General features: G+C 34.5%; 1 protein-coding gene across 5 annotated transcripts; it reads left to right on the top strand.

Annotated features, from left to right (window-relative positions):
- The first annotated feature begins 454 nt into the window (after positions 1–454).
- LOC110460222 lies at positions 455–23,060 on the top strand. Of its 5 annotated transcripts, none has more exons than XR_002463987.1 (10): positions 455–558; positions 6,854–7,314; positions 11,726–12,046; positions 13,099–13,410; positions 13,657–13,797; positions 17,941–18,126; positions 19,760–20,062; positions 20,879–20,931; positions 21,016–21,320; positions 21,641–23,060. XR_002463987.1 is itself a non-coding variant. In XM_021513024.1 (8 exons), the coding sequence occupies exons 2-8, from the start codon at positions 7,122–7,124 to the stop codon at positions 21,169–21,171; spliced, it is 1,749 nt and encodes a 582-aa protein (XP_021368699.1). In that variant the 5' UTR covers positions 455–558; positions 6,854–7,121; the 3' UTR covers positions 21,172–21,407. The 5 variants fall into 5 exon arrangements, 1 of the variants encoding a protein (XP_021368699.1); XR_002463985.1 differs by having other exon boundaries at positions 20,879–21,320; positions 21,641–21,767; positions 22,751–23,060; XR_002463984.1 differs by having other exon boundaries at positions 20,879–21,320.
- The last annotated feature ends 4,686 nt before the right edge of the window (positions 23,061–27,746 follow it).

Raw genomic sequence — 27,746 nt, 5'->3', positions numbered from 1 at the left:
ACTAATTATATTACACACTCGTATTAAAACCTTTATTACTGACATCTTTATTTATTTTATAATAAAACCTCCATAATGAGCCTGATAAGGAAACGGGTCGGCGTTGCAAGCAAGTCGCTTATTTCATATATAAATCACCTTTCTGCTCTAGGCCAAAGCAAAACGACTGATACATTGTAGTTGTATCACTAAATGAAAATAACAATTATGAGATCATTTCCAGATATAAATTTCAAGATAGAGGACACGATAGCAACGTGACATAGATAAACTATTACCACAATGATATCACAGCAAGTATTGGCAAAACAATGTATTCTACAAAAGCTATCTATAATATTTATCATTTCGTTTAACTGTCTATCAATAAATGCGTTGGAAGTCATCGATTGTTTTGTGTACGTCACTGGAATATCCGTCACGTGATTATGTGACATTATACGTATAAGTCCTGTCGCTGCCCGTCACTGTGTGTGTTCTTTTATGGCGATATGTTAGGTAGATGAATTTATAAACTACCAGTGTACCAAGATACCGGAATCGTCACGTAGCCTTTAGGTATGTACCGATATTTAATTAATTGACTGATAATTAGGACATTTACTTAAGTATGTATTGCTACTGACTTACTTCTGGTTTTGTTTTGTTCATTTTAAATCCTTTGGAATATAATAGGGGAAATAACCAGTCGTGTTCGATAAACATTATACAACTTTCTTCGTTATTTCTACAAATATCATATTTGGTATTCCTTTATAAACATATTTTAATATGTACCTGTGAAAATATTATTACCAAAGGTCTACTGGGTTTAAACAATCATCTTCCTGTTTTGTTAGCCTTCCTCACACCTGATACTACATAATAACTGTGACCTATTTGTAAATACACGATTTCTATCATCTTAGGATTCCGTGGTTATAAAAGTGACAAAGTCCTATTGAGTCATTGATATACCAGTTTAATTCTTTTAATCGATTGTAACCGAATTTATTGAAAATGTTCATAACGTGATCGTTTCAAAGTGTTGCTATCTCTTTTCCTCGAATTCTGGCCCGAGGATTGAACTTCATATAGACAAAGAAAGACAAAACAGAAGGTTTCCCAAATTATGCTTTGCTGCCTTTTTGATTTTGATGTCATATAATTTGTTTTTCATAATTAAACACAGCGGCAATACCGGTTGATTCATTGCTATATATAATCGATATGTATTTCCTGCATACATTACTAATGTTTCTTTCACACACAAAATAATCAGAAACGCTCTAACCTTGACAGGATGATTAACCGAGAGCTGGATCCCAAACTCTCTGCCATTTATCTTGCAACTGGGCCAGACAAAAAGGAATATATGATATATAAAATGTAGATATCTTATTTTTCCGTCACACCAGTGAACATAAAGAAAATATAGAAAAATAGTAATATCTCGTATTACGGATCTGTGTTATTTATCAAATAGAAATAATGTTTCTTAATAATCACACTGATCCAGCCAATATTTTAAATAAACCATTTCATATGATAACTTATTTTATTATGGCTTTCTACTGTTTACAGAATGCAATTGGTTACTCTGTATAAGGTGTTTTACGAAAATAAACTATCAGTTTACCAAAATAAAAAATCATTACTCGGAATAAGGCAAACTATTCTAAATTAATACTTGTAATAGATAGAATAACATGACTTAATGGCACAGTGAAATACGAAAGTGAGAGACATAATCTCTTATCACCGGTTTATCATTTAAATTAACAAAGAGTTACCATGGTGATTGTTTTAATATCCATTAGGAACATATCGGAGTCAGTTTAATGCATGTGTAATCTTAATGTTAACGAAAGCTTCAGAATATTAACTGATTTTAAAGTACATCATTTTGGAAAAAATACTATTTTCTGACACAGAGAAGGTTTGGTTCTCGGTTGCATTAAGTTTTAACATTTTCGAGATTTTTTTTATCAAGTTCTACAAGGTCTTTAAAGGGTGTTAAATTACTTCAATGCATGACCTTGACTTAGACTCAATATCACCTGAATAGAGAAAGTCAAAATCCATCTGGAAATTTTAACGAGTTTGGCGTTCACAGTTTTTTGAGTTCTTTTAATAATATTATGATAAACAAAACAATAAATACTACATTTATTATAAGTCAATTTTCTACAGGAAGACCGAATCATGTTGCGACGTATAGAAGATCTTTTAGAGTTTATTAATATTACTGGCGGAGATTATATAGGATTGTTAAGGCCTTGTTACATGGTATGCAGCTAGTGTAGTTGATTGAGGGTGATATAAACAATATGTATCCAATTTTTGTTGAAATCGTAAATTGCGTAATTTGTTTGTCCTTTCTACATTATCAATTGTTACAAGTTTTATTTTAGCACCAATCGAGGTGCACTTGTGTAGTGGGTATCAATTACTTTCTGATATATTAAAAACAACATGAAACTGACCAAGTCATTGTTTATGTTATGTCTGATAGCTGCACTGTCATTTAAACGTCGCACTTTAAGCACATGAAGTGAATTGTAATATTTAACTGATGATTTGGTAGGGTAATACGATGGGATCTGCAATAAATCCATGCTATAACGCAGGTAGCATATTGAACGGTGGTCAAACAACAAGGAAGCCATGTTCCTTATAAAACTAAGGTTCTAGGTCGCTTCTAGGGATAGAGCCCGACAAAATTAGCAAATTAAAACGACCTGGATCTGTTTTCAAGGTCATAAAGGTCAATTATGTCAAACACTTCAAACGAATTCTTCTGAAGAACTTAGAGGTATATAATCATAATATTCCAATAAATGTTGGCTGGTAGCTTCTCGGGATGGAGCTCGACAAAGTTTGTGATTGAAAATGATCTTAACCTACTTTCAAGGTCACATGGGTCAAATATGGCAAACAATGCAATCGGCTTCTTTTGAAGAACTGAAAGACATAGAGTTGTGATGTTTAACAAGTAGCTTCCTTAGATGGAGCCCAACAAATAATGCGAATGGAAATGACCTTAACCTATGTTCAAGGTCATAGGGATCAAATGTGTTAACATATTTAAATGACTCTTCGTAATAACTAAGAGGTATTTTTTTCAAATTAAAATCTTGTAAAGAGTCATAGGTAAGGATTTTTTTTTATCCTACAGCACTTTCCAAATCTAATTTGATTTAGGGTGTCATTGACCCAATATGATTCAATGTTGAATAAACCATGCCCCAACCCCAATAGGGACAGAGGGATGGGACCCAATAAATTAAGGGTGTTGCTGGGAGACAGAGCCATGTTTGGAAATATATGTAGTGTATTATCACATTTAATGAGAATATTTTGCTATAACTGCTGAAATATCCAGGTGAGCGATACAAGCCCTCAGGACCACGTGTTATCTTAGGGTATATCAAAAAAAGAATTTTGTCTGTATTTCTACAAAGTAGCTTTTATTCAGTCGGTTTTTATAGGGTACCCGATGAACCACTGTTTCATGGGGTGTAATATTGTATATAACTTAAAACTTGTTATTGCCCAAAAATTGAGGCGAGTTTGGTGCTCTATTTAAGAAATATTTTAAATAGAATCTTAACTTTTTGTCTGCCTTGAAAATATTTGTCAAAAAACGAAAATTTAGATATATGTGATTTTGATTTTAAAAAATCATAAAAAGAATTCAAGACTGTAACAATTTGGGTGCAAGATGATGCCGGACAATGTCTGAATGACTGTTTAGTTTATGTGTTTTTTTGGAATGTTATGGATTTCATTAGCTCGCTAACCTTTTTGATTGTGGATTACATAAATGCTCGAATATTTAATTACAATATTATCGCGAGACAATTATCCCATTCAATGGGATAGTGAATAACGAAGTAGTGATTTTTAGCTGTTTTTTTTGACAAAATATGTTCATTATGAAAGAACGTTGTTGCTACCGGGAAAGACAATATTAAATTCTTGTTTACTGATAAAAGTGGTACGAATGTTTTTTTGATGGTCTAGTGGATCTATGACCTGTGGATACTTATTCGACCTTTGGTAAAACTTCATGATAAACGATACGAGTATATACAGTACATAGATGTATTTTGATTTATTTCGACGAGCAATTTGACCTATGATCATGATATCTTATAAAAAAATCGATTTTGATCTTTGCTATAAGGTAACCTTAAAACTTACCTTTTGTACAAAGTTTTCTATTGATAATTAGCTGAACCTACAAAACAAACTACACTAGTATTTTCGGTACTTTCATTATTTATTGTTAAAATAAGTATTCTCTCTATTTACAATAGAGGTTTATATCATAAGTTGAAATAATCCTGAACACAAAAAATGTGTAAGGTAAAAGTACATTTTGTTGTCAATTATTTGGTACAGGTGATTTCTAAACAGACCATACACCTACTTAAATATACTTTGTCGTTATAAAAACATTTTGTTACATACAAAGCCTGGACAGATTTGAAATGGAAGTCAAAAAACATAATTTTGTTAAATATCAACTTTTAGAGATAAAACTCTCTTTTACGTGCGAGTGTATAGATAATCTTCAGAGGACAAACTTGAATGAGCAAGCAAACGTTTGTCGATCAAATTCTGTTCTAAAGAACAATTTTATCTCGTAAACTGCCTTGAATATATCCGAATTGGCTCTTACTGAAGAGCTTATTATTTTTCACGTGATTGATAATTGTTTCACGCACAATCGTTTCCAATTTCTTGCAGCAAATATGTGTTACGGTAATAGATCTAGAGTTGCTCGCAAATTTACGGTCTCCTTTCTTGAAAATTGTCTCACGCACAATTGTTTCAAATCCTTTGCAGCAAATACGTGTTACGCTAATAGATCAAACGTTGCTTTATAATTTACAGTCTCCTTTCTTGAAAATGCCTGCATCATTTGCTTGCTACTTATCCGCGAGTATCGATCCTATTATAAGACAAGTATTAAATCAAATGGACAATAATTAGCTTATGACGGAACTTAATTATTTTCACAATTGCAGGTGAGATTATCTGGACATGAGGATTTTCTTGTATTGAGCTTTTCAAAGGTTTTCAAGACATAATGAGATCAATATTATCATAAAATATTTTCATTCGATTTTTTTGTAAATATAGAAGTGAAAAATAATTTTGCCAACATCCCGGCTTTTTCTTTGTCACTTTTGGTGACTTTGTCATTCAACTTACATGATCCGTACTTATTCTGGGTATGTTTCACTGTTCATTTTTTTGTAGAGATGTGCTCGGCCTGTGTACTAAGATATACATATCAATGGCGTTTGTAAGCTTCTCCCTAAAGTGTGTCCATTGCGAATTTACGTCGAAAGCTAGTGATTCAAGTTCCTCTAACCCTTTTAACAATTTAATTGACAAAAGCTCTTTCAAAAGGTCATAGTTTCCTTATTTTGCACAAAATAAGTTTTGATCTTCTTTTCTGCTGCAGTTTACACAAAGAGGTACACTTTATCACAGAGTAGTAACTTTTACCTAACGGGGCATGAATGTCAATTTTACTGACCATCCCTTCCTCATTAGGCTAGACAAGGTCCCATATATTTGGTGATTATGATGACCACTATTTGATATTCTCTGTAAGATGTTCGACCTCGTGTATTAGCGGATGACTAGACTGATAGACTGGGTTCATTAACTCTACTCATGTCTTTTTTTGGTCTAAATTATTTTAGTTAATTGTCAGTCGATTCTGTAATTTAAGTAGTAGTACTACTGCCATTACCTATATGACGAATAGTTATCTAACAATACCTGCCTTTTTAATTCACCGCAAAGCAAGCACACATACATTCTGAATACATTGCGCTATGCACAATGACACAAAAGCGGAATTCAGAGCTCCATGCAGTACGTCAGTATAACATTAGTTGACATTTGCCTAGTTAACCTTGAAATCGATCACTTCGCTCTAGACTGACACTACACCATTTACAAATGAATCATTTAGTATCATTTTAGGACTCCGACATGGAGAAGAGAGGTGATTTGTGATCGCTCTGCAACTCTTATAATCAGTGACACTACATCTAAGATCACCTACTTCATTGTTGAGGATGTGACAGGGTGCTATTAATGTCTAACAGATATTTTATCTATAAATAGTAGGGCTACACTATTTCAACAGTAGGAGGAAAAAGTAGGAGTAACGATGTTTTTGTCGAAATTTACATAGGAAAACGCAATGTCCTTTAAGAAAAGTGAACATAATAAAGTCTTTTAAAATTAGGGATGCATCAATATAGTGATCAGAGGGTTTAATTTCTCTCATTACGGATCAAAGTAAATATAGTGTGATCTAGGGGAAAAATGATTATTCTGAATAAGTACTGAATCATTTTCACCCGAATAGGTATTGGGCATCACCAGTGCTAATGCACGGGGCACAATACACAGAATTAGGGGTTTATCATTGACAATGTTCCTCTCTAGCTATGGACATAGCAACGCATATCTATTTCTTTAGTAGTCATACAAATCCCTTAACAAAATTAGAACTTCTGACCTCCTGTTAGGTTACTAACAATTAGAGGCATAACCACTATTACCTTAATTGGGACAATGAGTAAATCCTTACAACAATTGCAATGGAAATAGGCATAGTTATACTGGGAGGTTTTATCAATAATACAAAGGGCCAGGTAATATATTGATCAAATGTAAAACATATTCCAAAATGCATTATTTATAAGCTGCCTTTTCAAGGCCTATAGATTGGTTTACGTTTTAAAATTTCGTGTTTCTTCTATTTTGAAATAAATTGATATGTTAAAACGTATAGCTATGATATGAAGGCTTTATTGTTATTTTGGATATATTTTGACAGGAAATCAGTCATGGAGGAGTATGTTTCCTATTGCGAACATGACCAATCTTCAACCTTCAAAAGACACAGCTTTAATTGATTTGGAATTTACTATGTGTCAGAATATATCAGCAACATTGAAATGCGGAACATCTCTTATATGTCAGGCACAATATTGAATGGAGAAAGGACTTTTTAAATATTCGCATTTCATCAGTGTCTTTTCAGTTACAATCATGGTTTTGCTGTGCTTCTGTTTTAATTTGTAATCGGTCAGTTCTGAAAAAAAATGGCAGACCGTCGAGGCCGTTCTAGGAGAAGGGTTACGTCGCAATATAACATCAATGACCATACAAACTGGACGAAAGCGAAGCTTAGATGTAAACTTCAAGACCTCGGCATACAGACTCATGCTAGCTTCAGTAAAACCGTGTTGATTCAAATGTACCAGAAGAACAAGAACGTATCTCGCAATGCAACAGGTATGTCTTTATCCAACAACAAACAGGTAAAGGCTCATTTGAAGTTGGTGATATATTAATGTAGAGTTGTATGAAAGATTTATTTTTAAATAAGCATAGAAAATGATACATTAGCATTCGCTGACTGATGTATGTTTGTTATATCTTAAAAAGTTTTAAGTTTAAGACGCATTCCCAGCAGGTTTGGGCGAAGAATAGGCCTGCGAAGTCTCACTTCATGCTATCGTAAGAGGCGACACACGTGGGACCCAGAACAATTGTGGGGTTTACTGTATGATATTCTTCCCCTACTGTAATACTTGGGATCTGTGTTTTTTTTCCCTTTTCCTTTTCTACTACTCTTTTTCGGCGGCGTCTCCCTCTGGAGCCGTCTTCATATGACTATAGATTGTGCAAGGACGTTAAATGCTAAAAAATAAAGTTTTAATTGACTTTCTGTAATCCGTCGTCCGACCCTAAACAATTCTTGTTATGGTTATTTCTCAGGAAGTGATGGACGTATATTTTTATAACCGAGATAGATTCAAGATTTGTTAATTCATCAAGATACACACATCGTGTGTAACAGGAGGTCAGTCGTCAGATACATTTTATAATGACAGACCAAATGGATAGACTAATACATTCTAAAGCATATATATGCATACATACGTAGCATAGCACACCCACACCCACCCACACCCACACACCCACATTCATCCTCACACACACACACACACACACACACACACACACACACACGCACGCACACACGCACACACAAACACACACGTTTTGCTGTGCAAAAAATAATAACAATTAAAAAACATACCATCCGCTTTGACAATCACTGGATTGATTTACATGTATTAATAATCAGGAATGTTTGTAAGACATATTTCTGTTATAAGTCACTCTGACGCCTGTCCATCGACTTATTTTGATTGGCAGCCTTAAATTGGACATTCTAAATTCGCATAACATTTTCCGTTCATCTTGATAGAGTTTCAACAAATATGGTTCAAATTTCCATTCCTTTTTTGAAAATTGAATAGGTTTTACCACGAGAATAGTTATCTACGTCATCATACCATTTCTATGTCATTTAAATATAGAGAAAACAAAAATCAGGATATATTTTCGCCTTTTTCCATCCCGACATTGCAAATGAAAACGGCAGACATTTCATATCCATTGTATTGGTATTTTAGTTATGATTATACATAACTTTGAATGCATTTCCGCATACTTTGTTTGAGATTATTTTTATCCACAATCCGACCCGCCAAAATGTGTGGAAAGCTTTTCTGAAATCACTAAATGAACTGTATATTTTCTAATGAAAAAATAAAATAAAGCATGAAATATAAAGATGTTTTCGATTGTTGAATTACTGTTCCTAAACCAAGCTTGCGAGTTAGATATAAGGTTGGTCTCATCAGCTAATTTATTTAGTCATTAATTAATTATAACCGTAAATATTTTCCAATGATATAAAAAAGTGTGATAGCTATGTAAGTGTCTGGATATTTCGCGTCGCCCTTGTTTTTGCAAAAAAGTTTTATTATACCTTCTGTCAAGGATTCCGAAACCATTCTGGTGTTTAAAATTTTGTTAAACAAATTTTTGTATGTAAAGAGGGCGAAATAAATGCTTGTATTTTTAATGTACTCTTTTTAATTTTATCGGTTCCACTTCATTTTTTTTAAATCTTTTCAATAGATTTTTTTTTCTCCTCTGGTATCTTCTCATTGGGTTCTTTATCATTGTCTCTGCTGAGGGCCAAGACATAACATGTCAACTCTTCACGTCTGCAATTTAGGCTCTTTGCTCAGATGTCATGTACATACCACCCTTTATTTGTTCATTTATGTGCTCATCGAGATGATTATTTTCTTGCTAAATGTATAATGGTGATTGCAAGCCTGTTTTTGTTAAAGTAAAACTAATATCCATATGATGTTAAGCATATCTTTTTTTATATTTTATAGGCGCTATATAAATGATACATATTCATATTATTCATCCCTTTCACCTGAGCGACGCATGTCGCCCGCGCAGGGTTTCGACTACTTTATCATCTTCACCAGAATGTCACTTTTTTCGCTTTGAAAAGATTATGTTTAAGACTTTGCAAAGATTCTTGGCATTTAGCCGTTGACAGACGAGTTAGTGAGTTAATGAATTTTCCCCCTTCTCGACAGAAGCATCCGAGGTTTCCCAACCTTCTTGGATTATAAGAAGTAGTTGATTTGGTGTTCAAAAACTAGCTCCGGATATCATCACTTCCGTGATAAATGTCGACTGCTAACGGAAAAAGCTATTAATAAAGGGTTTCGAATGTAGCATGCTGATTAAGACTATGGGGAAGATTTATGGTTGCAATCAGGATCCCATATGGAAATATGCAGTTTCTAAGTGTGATTGTCCTTTGCCCATATTTTGTCCTAGTTTACTCGAGTTCGAATTAGAGTCTTGTTGACACCTTGGTCTTTTCTTGTTGTATTCTATACTCTGTTCTTACTTCTACTCTCGATCTCCGACACCAACTTGCCTAACTGATAACTACCACACACTCTTATCACTACATCATCTGACACGTCCGTATCAAAAGATATAGTTTCCATATTTAAATAAGGTAGTTTGGAATCTTAAGTTTATGCCCGGTACTATTTGTTTATTGTACCTGTCTTGTCGGGAAACATAAAACATGTATTGACCAATGTCACCTGCCTTAAGCTGATTTTCTTTCATAAACCGCTATAGGTTTCTCAACTCACGAGTAGTTGAGTAAAACAGTTGGAAGTTTCTGATTACCCCCTAGCGGGCCGCACCCTGGACGTCATTGCATTGATGACGTCCAGGGTCAATGGTATTTTTCGACGTCATCTTTCGTAATGACATCATGACGTCATGATGAATGACGATTGTTTCTCTTCGATGGAAACATGGACCGCGAAATAAACATATGAACCAACAATCAATCTATATAATTAACTTTAAAATAAATAAAACACTGTTGAAAATAAAACCTTTCCGAAGACATGTTGAACCTAAAGAAAGTAAGAAATGTTTTTTGTTATATTTCAAATGTGAATTTTCAGATTTGCCTACGGTTAGAATACTTCAAAAAAACTATACTGCCATTATCGGAGAACAAGCGAAGCTGGAGTGTTCTATATCTGCTACTCCTTTGATTACAACAGTTTCATGGCAACGTATTTCACCTGAGAAGCAAACCGTAACAATGGATATTGACGAGATAAAATATACAGGATCAAAACCGAATTATCCACACTTAGTAATCGAAGACATCAGGAAAGATGACGAAGGCAGCTATTTAAGCAATAAACTGCATAGATGTGGCAGACCAACTGGTATAACTGCCACATGTGTCACAGACAAACTTATCATGGTGTGCGCTACACATGTGGCAGTTATTCCAGTTGGTCTGCCACATCTATGCAGTTTATTGCTTATATTTATATTTCTATAATGAGAATTCGCAAAAAAAAAATATGTCTTTTCCAAATTTCAAATTTCCCGCTTATTACCGTCAGGTCAGGTAAGTATCTAGAACGGCACAAAGATAACAGCTGACGTCATGCGCTATTTCCCATACAAAATTGAAAAGACTCCGCAAATTTCGTTAATAATTCATTTGATTTTGATTTATATATATATCATATTCTCGTTTCATAAATAGTAACAAATGACATTTTGTAAGTAACTAATCAAATGTCGTAAAACATTTTCCGGAAATTTAAACTATATCCGGCGCACGCACCCAACGGAAGTCTGCAGTAATCAGGTCAGAGTTATATTTGAAGTCCGGCATGTTGTTGATGTTGATCGTGCAACCGGAGAAGGTTGAATTTGTGAAAAATCCAGGCATACAATTGTTTGTTGATCACAAAAACACTTGAGACAGGCAGCTGGTGTTTGGGATCAAAGCAGAAGATACCGATAAGTTCGGTAGTGACACTGTTAAGTCGCTCGGAGGAGCAAAGACCAACTTCAGTTATAGTCTCATAAGATGAAGCTGCTATTGGCAGTACGTTAGTAGTAATATAGAAGGGCTTTGCCACACCTAATGTAAATATGTATGTACCGTATCAAATAGGTATGGGGAAAGGAGGAGTATACCTACTAAGCTGAAAGTAAAAGGTAAAAGCTTCAATTTGATATTTCATCCTTGTCACGACAAATGAGTATTAAAGTGAAAAATATTGCAACTATATTTCCCGATTGATTGAAACTTTCTTTACTTTTCTCATACAAAAAGAATATATGAAGTAGAACCACGAAATAGTAACAGCTGTCTACTCTCAATTTTAGGTCCGAAAAACAAAACAAAAATGTTACTGGCGCTTTGTTGTGTGTCATGATTAATGTATTAATGAAATATGTATTGGTTTTAAATTAACCTTAGGTCCTCCAACGCTGAATATGAAGCCAAAAACACATCATCAAACTGAGGGATACCCTGTTATTTTAAAATGCAATGTCATTGCGGAACCACCAGCAACCAATATCACATGGATCAAAGAAGAAGAAGGACGTGAACGTGAAATCGCAATTGACAATGATAAATACCACGGCGGTGTGCTACAATCTCCTTCGCTGATAATAGATGAAACGGAAAAAATGTATGACGATGGGAAATATATTTGTGAAGCAGAAAACCATGCAGGACAAGGAAGGAATTCCGTGCACTTGATAATACATAGTAAAAGTGCAAATACTGAAACAGGTAAGTGAAATATTTTTGTTTTGTTTTAACGCTGATAAGGCTGTCAGAATGATGAGATGTACTAATAAACTACATTACCATCTATATAATACTTTATTGGTAATTTTGACGATGTACTAATAAACTACATTACCATCTATATACTACTTTATTGGTAATTTTGACGATGTTCTAATAAACTAAATTCGATAGATGTCAGTTAACGTGACAGACTTACATAATGTTGTTGGTAAATTTGACGACACTGTTTTGGTTGACAAACACATGCCTCATGAAGAATTCCCCTTAAGTAGCTACAATGTAGTATGTCTCACATAGAGATTGTGAGTGTGTATTTATTCGAAGTATCAGAACTGTTTGTTGTTTTTATTGAACGTAAAATAAAGAAAGCCCTACAAAACAATAACATAATATGGTAAATACAAATTAGTGATCAAGTTTCCTTAATTATATTTTCGAGTATTTGTCATGAATACCATGCGCTGGAGCATCCGTTGGTGTTGATAGAAAACCACATGGCAAATAAAGAAAAGAGTAAATAGAAGATTGAATATCCGGTTACTTCACATAGAAAGGGGGGAAAAAGAGGAACTACGGAGACGTCAACATTAAATACAACACAAAAACCCTACAGCAAATATTAATAGCTAGCGATCTGAAACACAACATACAAATATTTAAGCATTAAAGACACTAAGACCCAGTTAAAGATCATGTGATGGGACAACCGTAGCATTACTTTGACGATGATTGAAATCCTATATTGCTGGAACATTAGGCTTTCCTGAAGACTTCACATTTTTATTATGCCTTACTTTGTTGCCTTTTCGTATTACTGTGGTACTTAATGTTTCTTTTCCTTTTTAAGTACGTTATCTCTCCTTAAGAATGAACACATTTTCATTACAGATGGAAAGTTAGTCAATTTTTCTTATTTAATCCTCATCATTATACCATATATATCAAATGCAAAATGCTTGTATAACAGTATCATAGTATAATATGTCTCCAAACAAATAATGTTTTTTCTTTCTTTTTTCTTTCATGTCAAGTCGAAACCACTCATAAGGAAGGCATTAAAGAACGTATTTCATTGAGGCATTCACGAATGGTGAACGCTTTATCTAAACGTATTTTCCCAAAAGCAAATCATTGGGCAGACTTTATACAATTAGTAAGCGTGTATGTGCCAACTTCAGAACTTGGAAATGACCTACAAGACAACGTATATTATCTCAAACGAATGGGCCATATTTCTTGCGGCCACTACAAGAAGTTATTCGACGTTGTTAAAGAAATAGATAAAGAAGCCTCGCTCATCATAAAGGAGGCAGAAGCTGATATAAAAACAATTAGAAAGGGAGGTAAGCATAATGTAAATTGTACTTAAACATCATAATGTATTTTTGTTTTTTCATGCAAGCAATGGGGAAGGTTTTAATTGATTTAATCAATGTTACATTCACGCATCCACATGGTTTAAATTTAGTTAATCAATACGCTTTATTGTGAACTGAAATGTTGTTTTGACATCTTGTTTTAATGTTAGTTGTCATAATTAAGTTTAAGTAAAGACGATTGTCATAAAATACATTTGTATATGTTCAAAGGTATGCCAAAAGAAACGACTACCGAACTGGAATGCACGTTTGAGGGTAGTTACAATCCAAACTTACCCCAAAAGTGTACCAGTCAAATCACAGAGCAGTACAGAGAAGCCAACAGCAGAATTACAGGGGTCGGGAGGAAAGGTAATATGAGCGTCATGATCCTTGAAAAAAAAGACATACGCAACATTACTCTGTGTTATTTTTGTATATAAAACATCACATAATGTTTGAGATGTCATAATCCACACAGTGTACAATATCCGAAACAGTGTGATGTACGAATGATCCATTTTTACTTAAAATGTATGCAAACGTTTGTTAACAAGAAGTTACATGCGTTATTAGCCAAGAAATTGATGCCGAAATATTAGTAACGGTGAGTTAAAATAAAAAAACCTCATGATTAAGTTAATGAATCTCATTGGCGTCGTGATTACATTTCAAGGGCTTAATGATTTGTTCGAATTCGCTAAATAGAAATGTAAAGTTTTTTTCTTTTTCTTTTTGAATACCAGAGATTATTTGTAAGGAAGATTTTGTTTTTGTGATTTTATGTTAGCTGACCTGCCCGAAGGGTTAGTGAGCTTATTGCATGGTACGGTATCTGTCGTCCGTCCGTCCGTCGTCCGTCAATTTTTCAATGACATTGGCCTACTATCAAGATCACAATAAGTCAAAGTCAAGATCTGAAAGGTATATAATCTTAATATTTGGCTGAGCCTGTTTGGATTGCAAACAACAAAGTTAGATAATGAAAAAGACCTGGACCCACTTTCAATGTCACAGGGATCAAATATGTTAAACATGTCAAACGACTTATTTTGAATAATCGAAAGGCAGCCTGACAATTTTTGCAAAAGAAAGTAATCTCAACCTACTTTCAATATCACAGGGTCAAATATTGCAAAAACTGTAAACGGCTTCTTTTAACGAAATGAAAGACATAGAGTGTGATAATTAACAAAAAGCTCCCTTATCTTGGAACAGGTTGTTTTGAATAACCAAGAGTCAAAGATAAGATTTTTTTTATCCTAAATCAGTATCTAAATCTAATTTAATATAGAGTATCCTTGGCCCTATATGATTAAATGTTGTATAAGCCATGCCCCGATGGGGACAGAGGGATGCGACCAAATAAGGTAAGGGTATTGCTGAGAGACAGAGCCAATATTTGAAAATATTTGTTGAACAGTATAATATTTAATGAAAATATTTTTTATATGACTACTTGAATATTAAGGTGAGCGATACAGGCTCTCTGGGTATTTTTACAATGGAGTTGTGAATGTTTCTATCAGCATCCGTTGAGGTGATGCAATGGGTAGCTGACTCACCCTTTTACCAAGGCGGCATGAGTTCGATTACCCGATCCGACGTGAACAAATATTGGGTCATTTGCCTGACACCGTGGGTTTTCTCTTCCCCCAATATTAAGACTTTGGCGCGTTCGTTTCCGGGCCAGTAAAGCACTTGTTTCATTACTTTTGAAAAATGGGTAAGGTTTATACGTTTGTTGTTCGCAGTTCTGACAGGTGTAGTTTGTAAAAAGTTTGTACGATCTTTTAATAATTTGGTATAAAATAATCTTCACTTTCGTCAATGGACAACTTTCGTAGCAAATAAGCTAGGTTGCAGACGAATAAGTAGAAATAATGTAGTTGCTGGAAAAAGTACGTAGTATGATCATGATGGTTTAACGTAATGTAACAAAAAGGGAAGAAAAGAAATAAAGAAATAATATGAGTAGCAGCTAATATTGAATGTATAAAATAAACAGTATGAAATTAACAAAAGGATTAACTGTTAATTGCAAGCATTAACTTGAACGAACAACTTAGTCTCTCTTTGCGTTTTCAAAGCATAAACTATCTGACGTTTGGTCAGTGTAGCATGTCAAACGCCCCTCTTACTACTATAAATACTCTACTGAGCCTGTTTATTCTACATACATTCATACTGACTAGTATTGTCAGGAAATATTTGGTGTAAGGCAATGAGATGCACTTTGGTCCTTGTACTCTAAATCACAGGAAAATGTTTTTTTGAGTAAAAAGGCATTGTGGGATAAGTATGAAACTTTCACAAATTAAATATCATCGTATAACAAAACTCTATACCAAGTTACATGCTTATCCCAAATGCCTTTTATGTACAATCAGCGGATAAACATTGGAAATAGACAGAACATTTGATAAAACAATGAAATAACTTTAACGATTAAAGCAGATACTTTCATTGAGGCTAAGTGACTTAAAATTACCAGTAAATTAAACTTCATATATTAAAGCAATCATTTTTCAGTAGTTGTGGTGGCAAATGCCATTTTTTTTAATTTGTAAGTTAACTTTGATAAGTAAAAAAACAAATCAGGACCTGGAACTCACTTCAGCCTCAGGTGTTGAGCAAATATTATATGATATATATAATATACAATACAAACAATTGATATCTTATACTTATAGCATATAAAGGGTGTCATGCACCTTTTAATTCACTTAAAATTGAGAGATATTTGAAAAAGCCAAGTTTGTGATGTGTCCAGAAGCCATAACTCAGTATAAACCAAAAGGAAAGTATGTAGTCAATATGCAATTTATGTAAGTCTACTTAAATGAGTGACATATGCTGGTCTAATTTATACATGTTTTCAAAATCAGAAATGGTATTATTTTAGTTTTTAAGCTCATTTTGAAAACAGAAAACTATATTTGTGATTTACCATACCCCTTTTGATCCCCCCAAAAACCCACTTTCGGTCAAAGTTTTACCTTAATTTTTCCGCATGTCATACAATAGGATATCTTTGAACAAATTAAGGAGGTGAAAATCCGAATATACCGGGGCCTAAAAAAGGGCCTTATAGACACCCTTCCTATAAAGAGAGAGATACAGTGGAATTTGCGAATGGTGTTTTTTTTTATCATATTTACATTTCCACTGCAAGCTCCTCTATAAGCATTACCATAAGCAATTGAGTTCATAGGGCTATGAACGCGATTAGATTCCGTCTCGATTTACGTAAGACTACCATTTAAAGCAAACATTTTTGTGGCGTTAATCTATTCCAGAAATCTTGTTTGCAATGACGACACAGCCATTTCAATAATGAAAAATATTAGGGAATATCTTTGTTTTGGTCAATAATAACGACCAAACCAGAATGTAAATATAAGGATTGAACGGCTTTTACAATGTTCATGCAGGTATGAACGCAAACCGGTTACATACATATTGACCAACTGGCGGGCTTAATGGAATATGTATGTAATAGATTTGCATTCATACGAACAAGAAATGGAAAAACAAATATTTTTCAATCATTATATGAACACTGACAGTATCAATCAAGTTTGACCAAGCCAAACACCTTGCTGCTGCCATAACCTTTGGCCCTTTTTTTTTTTATTAAGTCATGTAACTACAAATGTATTTGTAAGTTATAATAATTATGAATAACTGAATTAAGTACCATTACTGAGGTCTTTAAACTTTTCCATGGTAAATATTAAGCAATACGCATATGATCAATGTTATTCAGAATATGAACAACTAGAATACATTTACTGAACTAGTTTCAGTGTTAAAATCATATATCACAGAGTTTGTATTTCATACATCTCTAAAGGTACATATTCAGCAATAACTATATGAAGCAAAGTTGTTCAGAATAGAACACATGAATCAATTATCAATTTCCAAGGTAAAAATGTAAACATTGAAGGTCACTTAGTCATATTCCATATTACTATTATTATAAATAATTGATAATAATAACTTGAAGCAATATTGTTTGGAGTTGAACGATTAAATCAATTACCGGATTTTAAAGTAAGATTTGTTAATAGTAACTATTTGGTAATAATGATAAAAAGCAATTTTTGTTTTCAGAATTGAACAACTAAATTAATAACCGATTTTCGTGGCAATTGCCAAAAGGTCAAAATTATAGATCTCTCAATTAATATTCATATTTAAAAGTAAGTACATCAAACGATATTGTTCTGAAGAAAATTATTTTACCTGATAAAAATTTGAAAAAAACCAATAGAAATATCTTTGTTTTGAACATACAATGAAATGTGGTTTAATCAACCTTCGAGCAATGTGGCTTTTGGACTCTTGTTTTTTAAGATTTCAAGTTTCATACTTCATGTTAGAAATTTTGCATTTGTGCATAAAAAAATTCATTGAATTACCGAGGTAAATTTTGTAAATCAAATTTTGTATTTTGGGCATAATTTCATAAAATACCAGATTGAAATTATACTTTACTCATTACTCTAGGATCAATAGTTCTAAAGTTTACAATCAGCGAAGCGCAGACTCCACACCAATCGTCTGCTTTGTACCTGGCGGTGACGCTTAGGACGAGACTACAAAACAGGCAGATCGTACTTAAGGATGAGTCAGACGTACCTCTAGTATTGAAGACTACACCAAAAGTAACGATACCAACGGAGAATCCGAAAGGTTTGTTGATTTGTTTGATGCCATTAATTTAGTCTCAATGATAGTGTTTCATGCCTAGAGTTGACAAGAAGTAGATACGACCGTATTTAATCGAAATCAAAACAAAGAATAGGAAAACATTGAATTTCTGACTATTGAAAAAATATGTTTGTTTTGTTAAACGTTAACGAAATCAGAATAAAACATTTCATTTTTATAGAGACCATCCGCTTAATACTAATCACAGATGTAGTTTCATGTTTATCATATGTTATATCTTATAATCTAGAAATGCATAACCTCTGAAAATGTGTTAATCTTTCACAAATTTAATTTACAGATCTATTTTGAAAATCACATTTTCACACGTATGTTTAACCATGCATTCATTCGCCTTGTTGCTCATATTGTTTTAATTCAACTCTGACTAGGTGATAAATATTTAAGAAATTAGCTTAAGTTGATCAGCTAATAATCATAAGTTAATATAACATTGTTTTAATGGGGATGCAGTTTTGTTGCCTATTTTTGTGGAAATGCTAACTATATGCGAACAATCACATACAAATAAACTTTTCTTCATTAAGTAGATATGTCACTTGCACCATAGCATCAATGCAACCATGACATAGCTCAATTCCTTAAAAGTGAGACACTGAAAAAAGAGATTGACAGGTCTTAAGCAAGGAAATAAAACGACATTTTCTTAAAATATTTACTGAATTAATTTCTTTTGCAGAAAGCGTTCTCATGTAATATAAATAAGGCATAACTCGCAATTTCGTTAAATAATACAAATAAAATTCTTTCTTTCTGTGTCAAACTTTCGTTTTTAGCTCACCTTGCGTGAAAGGCCTGTGAGCTCCTTATGATATGGCGCGTGTCCGTTGTCCGTATGTCAGTCAAAAGGTTTCCTTTGGACAACTTCCTTTTAAAGACTAAACATCACATTCATCACATTTGGCAAGGGGTTACTAAGAAAAAAAATGTTCTAAATATGTTTTCAAATGAATTATTTGAGCCTATTCTCACGGTTACAGGGTTAAAAAACTTTAACAAATTCAAATACCATAACCATAATATTTTTCAACACTGATATTTTATGGGGTCATGAAATATGACCTATCCTGTTATTGAAATACATATCATCCTTTAGGAGACTTACGCTTATTGTCCTGCCTACGGTATTTCTGGAGGAGACATTAGTTTTGCAATCCATCAATCAGTTCGTACGTGCGTCTCTTCATACTTCATAATCTTTAAAATTTGGATGCGAATTCTTACTAACATTATTGAAACTGTGTCTCGGGCGTCGCATCTCATATGCTTTATCACCTAAAAATGTATACAAAAGTATTCGACTACGTCTTGGAAATCAGAGTTTCGCGTACTTAAATGAAGTCCATAAACATAGAATAATATACCTTTAACCATGTTTTATAAGCATGATTTACTGTTTTATATTTGTGTGCAAAGCTGACTTAAATATATTAATTGTTCAGTCTGAATAACAATACATTGATGGCTTCATCTTTTCCTGTTCTTTGGACTATAGACAGCTTGCAATATTTTGCCTTTTAAACATGATTTGCCAACACTATTCAATAACAGGTGAGCGATAAAGCCCTTTTGGGCCTTTTTCTTTTCTTTATAGATGTACCAACAATACGTTTAAGTAGAGGACACTACCAATTTACTGAAGGAAAAGTGGCCATTTTGAAATGTGTTGTGGTCGCCACAGCGGAAACCGAATCTATCCAGTGGGTCAGGGTAAAGGATGGCAAATCTAACGTTATCTGTATTGACAACGAAAAGTATTTTGGCGGGTTACCACAATCTCCATCACTTGCTATCGGTGATGTAAAGAAAAGTGACAGAGGAATATATTTCTGTAAGGCAAGGAATAGAGCAGGTGAAGCGGAAAGTGACACAGCCTTTGTCGAAATCAATAGTATTGGTGAGTTGTAAATTCACTTATTTCTTTCTGAGTATTTATGCATCAGTGATATGATAACCTGTGAAAAATATACGATATGTTCGTTACGTGATTTTTTCTCCTAAAAAATAGTTTTTCTATATTAGCCATATCTGTCACATTATTGCACTACACTTTTGAAAATAAATGCCAACAATTCCTTCAAGAAAGACATAAAAGCATTATCTTCCCCCTTTTTGTGTTAATAGGAATGCAATGATCGGTATCGTTTCAGTATGTTGTATCTGATCTTCGTATCTATTGTTTGTCAGTAAACTAAATATGACCATTGAAGTAATTCCAACAGTGTAAACAATATGATGTTGTCAATTGTTCGGAGCAATCCCCTCCTTTATCGAGACACAAAAAACACAGAACACTTACATTTCATCAAACAAAATATAAATTTAATAGGATATAACTAATAATTAAACACAATACACACACCCCGGCTAGCGAAAACCAAAGGCAGAATTTACACTGACCGTATCGTTGACCAATGATACTGTGTGTTTTTTTCTAGCTTCATCATATTCACGCTCCCAGATATATTATATTGTCGCTATTCGCACACAAAGTATCATTGGCTAACGATGCGGTCTTCGGCTTACACTAGCCAGGGGGCTTTATATTTTTATAATATTAGTTATATTCTATTATATCTTTACCCTGTTCGAATTTCCTCCTTGTACCGTATATCAATTATTGTAATTCATATCCTACAAACAAACGTTTGTATGGATACAGTGCTACATGGGAATTTACCAATATATATTTTAGTAACATAATTATTTCCAGATGATTTGGGCGATATCAGTACCCGGAAGGAGGAGGCCAGTACTGTGATGGAGGATGCCGGTACTGTGATGGAGGATGCCGGTACTGTGATGGAGGATGCCGGTACTGTGATGGAGGATGCCGGTACTGTGATGGAGGATGCCGGTACTGTGATGAAGGATGCCGGTTCTATGAAGGAAGACAATGGAAAACAATTTCAGAACAGAGATTTAACGAACGGTAGATATGAGAAAAGGCCAAGTACTTTTCGTCATGATTATCTCATAATGGGATATGAAATAGGTGCGATGTAAAAACAAGTACAAAAGTCTGAAGGAACAATTGGTCCGTTCGTGAAGTACGAAGGTAGTTTGTCTTTTCCGACATGCGCTCATGTGCTGTTTGATTTCTTTCGACAATCTCTATGTCGTGCAGCGCCATAACAGTGCTTCCGTTCAAAGTGGTAAGCCATGCAGGTTTGTGAAATAAATAAATAAATATACAACATTTGATATAGCGCCCTATCTAGCTAGCATAAGCCACTCTAAAGCGCTTTACAGTACATATATATATATAATTTTATACAATCAATACAATTAGCATATATATATTAATCAATACAATATTGAGGAATTCGCAGGAGCTGCCTTATCAGGCGCTAGCTACTAGTCCTATGCCACCTGGCTAATATCTCCCTATGTGTGTATGCCTGTCTGACATTACCCAAATCATCTGGATATAATTATGTTACTAAAATATATATTGGTAAATTCCCATGTGAAGAGGGCAATTTTTGACCCAAGTTTGAATCCCAGCATTGATGTTGCCGATGTAACTATATCTGACCCAGCTAGGATACCGAAAAGAGGAAGATTTGCCATTGATCACAGTTACAAGTTAAGAGAATCAGGTATGCAAACCTACGATATATACGTGTTGCTTTATTGAATTTGTAATCACTCAGATCGTTCTTCACTTTTTAATTATTGATGTAATTGTTATCCCGCACGCGATTTGCAGTTGCAGGTGATTTAGTGATGTAAATGTACGGGCTACAACCTCGAAGGCTTGGAAATGCAACGCTTTGTTTACGATAAACTCAAACTTTAAGGTTAAATGTTTAATGATATATTATGGGCGGTAATGATACTCAGCAGTAGGCGGCACCAGCATGTAAATAAAATATGACTCATTGAATATCAAATCCCATTCAAGCTAAAAATATTGTTTTGCTTTCACAAACGAGTATCACACTCAATATCAATATATAAGCATTTTTCGAAAATCTTGGTCATCTTTCTCGTGACCTCATTTATGAAAGAACATTGAGTTGAAAAAAGATTATATGCGATAGGCAACAATTAGAACACCGCAAACAAAAATGTTAGGTTTCAGGGTGTTACGGCAAAAGTCAACGCCACCATATCTGTTTACAGAAAATGTGTTTTGTAACTCTAATAACTTCATTTTAAATTGTTTTTGATGATAAATTTGTAATGAATAATAGAGTATGTTTTGAGAAATGTGATACGGCTGTATCTTTTGTTAATGCGGAGTCCGGCCGATTTGATGCCATGTGAACACATGTGTAAAGGTTTTGTCTTTCTTCATAACACATTTCGTTGCATCGGGCATTGTAGACATCCAACAATACGTTAAGTAATGCTTTCTTAATTTGAAAAACAAAATGTAAGTTTTCAACAAATAGAAGCAAGCGTGTGAGGCTAATGCCGGATGGGCAATTTACGAAAGCCGCCGTTGAGGAGTTAATGCGCAGGATGCAGTTGCAGCGATACATCTCATCTAATCCCGTTGTTTTGTGTTGACAAGACAATCATGTTTCTGGTTGATTCATATATTATACGTACAGCGATATTTTCCTTGTTATAGTAGGTTTTGATGAGCTACCAGAATATAACACTTGTTTGATAGCCACGAATACTCCAGAGATCGATGACTCTACAGTTTTCATATTCGGAAGCGAAAGCCACCTGACAAGGGGTATGCTGGTGGTTGATGGTTTAAAAACGCGGCCTCTGTCTTGTGTTTTGAAACATACTGTAACGAAGTGGGTAATTCTCACCATTGTTGGTGACATTTGTTACATGTCATACACTGTTACTCTACCTAATGGGAGATCGCTTGTTATTGTTTATATGTTGATCAGCTGATCACTATTATACAATTATGGACTTTTGTGCTGGTGAATATGATGTGATATGAACCTGAAAGAGTGATATTGACCGAGGCACAGCCGATGTCAATATCACTTTTTCAGGTTCATATATCACATTATATTTACCAGAACTGTTTTATTATATGCTTCAACAATAAAATAAAACAAAATAAACTCAAAGTTCTGATTTTCGTACGCGAGCCTCCGTGTTAAATGTAGCCAGGTTTGAATTCAACAGTTCAGCATAGTAGCTTTCGAAGGCATCGTCTATGTTCTTTTTCTTAAGATAAGCATGTAGAACATGCACTGCGTGTTCAATGGCCTTTTTATGTTAACAGCATCTTATCTTCGAATAGTTTTGGTAATTTCTGATGTAACAGAGGAGAAACGTTCGCCAGCAGCCATCTTCTATTGTCGTCTGACAGATCGCGTTCCGGTCTAACTGGGCTTGCGCTACCACAGGTTCCGAAATCGATCTTCACCGGAAAACCAGTCTACATGAGCTTTTGAGGACTGGTCACGTGTATAGGATCCGACCAATGTGATTGCTAGAAATGTTCAAGCATATAATAGTATTATATGTAAACTGTTCTAATATGATTGTTATATAATTTAACAAGTCTTGTATATATCAGTCATTGTATAAGGACATGCAGGGTTGTTTATGGCCACATGGATGTATAATAATTCGTGTGGAAATGCATTAAGTTCCTTCCACATGGTTTACAGTGATTTCTTCTGTGTGCGGCCGTGTTCATTGACCAGCCCTACCAGTGTTGAAAACGCAACTTCAGAGAGCTTTTATATATATTATTAACAGCCGAAGGTGTAAAGACTGCATTTCCCTGCATTATTGTCACCCAGTGAACATAAACACAATGTAAATTGATGTACTTACGATTTATTTCAGCTATAATAGATGTTTTCTGTCGCCTAACTTGAACAGTTGCTATCGTCAACTATGGCGGTGAAGGTCGTTCGGTGTTTGAGTCGTATAGTAAATTTAGAGTCAAATCCGGCTCAACCGGATTCTAAGTAGATTCCAGATCGCACTTTATGTTCAAATATCATAATTGTAATTGTAAATAACTTGTTTGTTAGCTTATGTTTATTTTTCTTAGGAACTATTTGAAAATGAATGTTGAGTTCTGAAGAATATGTATGTAACTTGGTTACGTTGGCAACTTGCAGTTGCCTCAGGTTGCCATTTGACAGCCAGTGGCTGTCACTGGGATGTCCGTTGGGTATAAATAGCGCGTTTCTTGCGCATTGGCTTCAGTAGCCATTGAGAGATCATTCACTTGGGATATTTCCTGGTATTATCACCAGTATCTTTTAGGCAATACGTGACTAATCTAATAGTTAACATTTTATTGAGATCATTTTTCGTGGTCAAATAGCCAGTGTTCAGCTCATATTCCATGAATAGTCCAGTATTACTTAGTTTATCTTCCTGACTAGGATTGTTGCTGTCCTGTGTTATCACCGACATAATAGCTCAATTAGTCTTTATAGACAATATTACTTAGAACCAATTCACTGTAGCAGTTTGCTAAGTTTAATTATTGCAAAAGCAGGCCCTTTACTATAATTTAATAGAGCGTTAGGTCATTTAGTGTTAATTTCCAATAACATATAGTCAACCTGTTTACTTGTTACAACTGCATTACTCTTATTATTGAGGGTGGACTGAGACTTATATTATTTCGTAATTTATTGGCTAATTTGGGAAAGATTGTAATATATTAGCGTGGAATAGCGTGCAAGAGAAAGCTTGAGATTGCTATATTTGAATGATTTGTATTGTAAATAATTATTCTGTTTCTTACAAAATAATACCATTTATACTTGTAAATCTGGCCTTTGTCATTTTTTTCTACTAATTAATTTGACTGAGCTTACTTTGACTATTACTGACACTGAGAAGATCCCTCTAGAAGGATTCCTGAGCTTGCCCGAAGTGACATTTTGTATGTGGCAGATTTCAAATAGTCTGTGACTATTATTTCGCTATACTGGCGAACCGGACCTCGATAACCGTCGGCGGAAATCGTTACGATACCTTAACACAAGAGTGTTTCTACATTAAAAACCAGTATGAGGTAAAAGGACAAACCATTTTCCAGCAAGGCGACTCCGGAGCAGCAGTGTTCATAAGGAAAGAAATGTCTTTACACTACATCGGTATAGCGATAGGTTACACCTCTCATAGAAGTGTTGTAGTCACGCCAATTGGGGCCGTGTTAAATGCACTCGGGGCACAGCATTGCAATATGGCATCATTTCCGTAATAATGTTAAGTGGCTGATTGGACAATTACCTACTTTGAAAAATAAAAATCAATTTGTATAAACGAAATATAAAGGATCAGTGGAATAGGGCAAAATATCAGAATTTATGTAAATTATTTCAGCCCTTCTTCAAGGATATATTAAAGGATTGGTGTGAGCATAAGGTTGGGAACGATGTGGGTCAGAATGTTGTAATTGGACTCGATCAGGAAACTTTATATGCGTAGATGAGAAGTAATAAAATATTAACAAATCCGCAGTTCCAGCTCAAAACTTTGGTAAAATAAGAAGAATATAAACATAAAATGGAAACTTAAAATGAGACATACAAAACTAATTTGTTTTTTATGAACATGGATTAATGTTCTTGAAATATACAGAAGGTCAGCTCGCGAAATTAAGCGTGCGCAAAGATAGGTCACATATTATAAAAGTATTATGTCTTTTTTAAATACGTAATAGAACTAGAGCGATGCTGACTTGTAGGCTGTTTTTTTTCACTGTTTTGTTTTTGTGAGTTTTTAAAGATTTTATAAATAATCAATAGACTTCTTACAATGTGAATATATGTGTGTTTTTTTTTTACATAAACAATCATATCGTGGACTAGCATCAACTCCACTTTAGGTCGAGAGTGAATTGAAGAAATTTCTCAAGCATAAGAGTAAGAAGACCGATGTCAACAAATACTGTTGTAAGGTAATAAGTGGAAAAGACTAATATTGGCTGGTAACAGTTTTTAATGGGATGGCATCTTGGCTGTCTAAAGTTAGGACATTCATTTCATAACTTGGTCGTGGATTATATTAATGCAAACAATGTGGTATTGTTATGCTATGACTTATGTACTATATACCAGCAGCTTTTCTAATATATCCTTGAAAGGCAGAGTGTCGCAATCTAACTTTCGGTCCATGCCGTTTCATATGCAAAGTTACAGCCTTTTGGTCTTTTTTAAAACAAATATGTAGTAGCTCACCTTGTCCGTACCGTACCGTCCGTTTCGCGGCGTCCGTCGTCCGTCCGTCAATTTTTCCTTTAAAACGCTACACGTTATCAACAGTTTTATTAACTTTGACTAAATTTAACCTGGAGCATCCTATGGCAAAATTGACTCAATTTTGTATAAACAGAAGGTGTGGCCCCTCTTGGTTCAGAGGGGCGGGCCAAGTATGGGAATTTTAGGTTTAAAATCTTCAAAATTCTCCCTTCTTGTATACCATTTGAGAGATTATGTTCACATTTGGCCTGGAGCATCCTTGGTCGAAGAAAACTCAATTTTGTATAAACAGAGTGTGTGGCCCGTCTGGGTGAAGAGGGGCGGGGCGCAATAGAGGAATTTGAGTTGTAAACCTTTATAATCCTTCTTATGTACCATTGTAGGGGTTTTATCCAAATTTGGCTAGGAGCATCCTACGGCAATGGGAACTCAATTTTGTATAAACAGAGGGTGCGGATTGTCAGGGCACGATAAGGGAATTTGAGGGTTAAACCTTTAGAATCCTTCTTCTGTACCATTGTAGGAGTTTTATCTAAATTTGGCTTGGATCATCCTTGGGAAAATGAGACTCAATTTTGTTTAAACGGCAGTTGTTGCCTCTCTGGGTGTCAAGGGGTAGGGTCCAATAAAGAAAATTAATGAAAATCTTTAAAATCCTTCTTCTTATATACCATTGGAGGAATTTTAACCATATTTGGTCCAGAACGTCCTTGGGCAAGGGGGCCCTATCTTGTTTGAACGGAGAGTGTGGTCCCCTGGGGGAAGAGGGACTAGGCGTAATAGGGGGAACATTTTAATAACTGATTAAAATCCTTTTCCTTTAGTATGATTTGAGGGATTTATATCGAATTTTGTGTAGAGTATCCTATGGCTTAGGGGACTCATTTTTGTATAAAAGGGTGTTGACCGCCTTTTTTTTACAAGGGCAGGGCCAATAAGGGAATTTGAGGTTAATCTTCAAAAATCCTTCTTCTCCAATATGATTGCAGTTACTTGAACCGAATTTGGTCTAGAGCATCATTTGGTACATGGACTTGTAACAGAGACGGTGGTCCACCTGGTAGCAAGTGGGAAGGGTTTAGTAAGAGGAACATTGTAGTAAATGTATAAAAACTTCTCCTACAGTTTATTTGGAGGGACTTTAACCAAATTTTGTGTAGAGCAATGTAAAAGCAACCCCAATGCATAGGGCAGACAGAAGGGACCTAACGAGGGACGGGTGTTGCTGAGAGACAGAGCCAAATTTTGGAAATAGTCGCAGTTTTATATGTAATAAGAATACCATTCTGCCCGTAGTGGCATTGCCATCAAACATGTTCATTTGAGTATGTTAATCTGTTATGTTTATCATCAAGATTTGTCCAACTCAGATTTCATTAAATCATCTCTAAACTTTAGCATGTGCTTGTTCATTGATTTTAT

This window comes from Mizuhopecten yessoensis, unplaced genomic scaffold, assembly GCF_002113885.1.
Source record: "Mizuhopecten yessoensis strain PY_sf001 unplaced genomic scaffold, ASM211388v2 scaffold10331, whole genome shotgun sequence".
Classification (NCBI taxonomy): Eukaryota; Metazoa; Mollusca; class Bivalvia; order Pectinida; family Pectinidae; genus Mizuhopecten; species Mizuhopecten yessoensis.
This window is presented reverse-complemented; position numbering and strand designations above follow the sequence as displayed.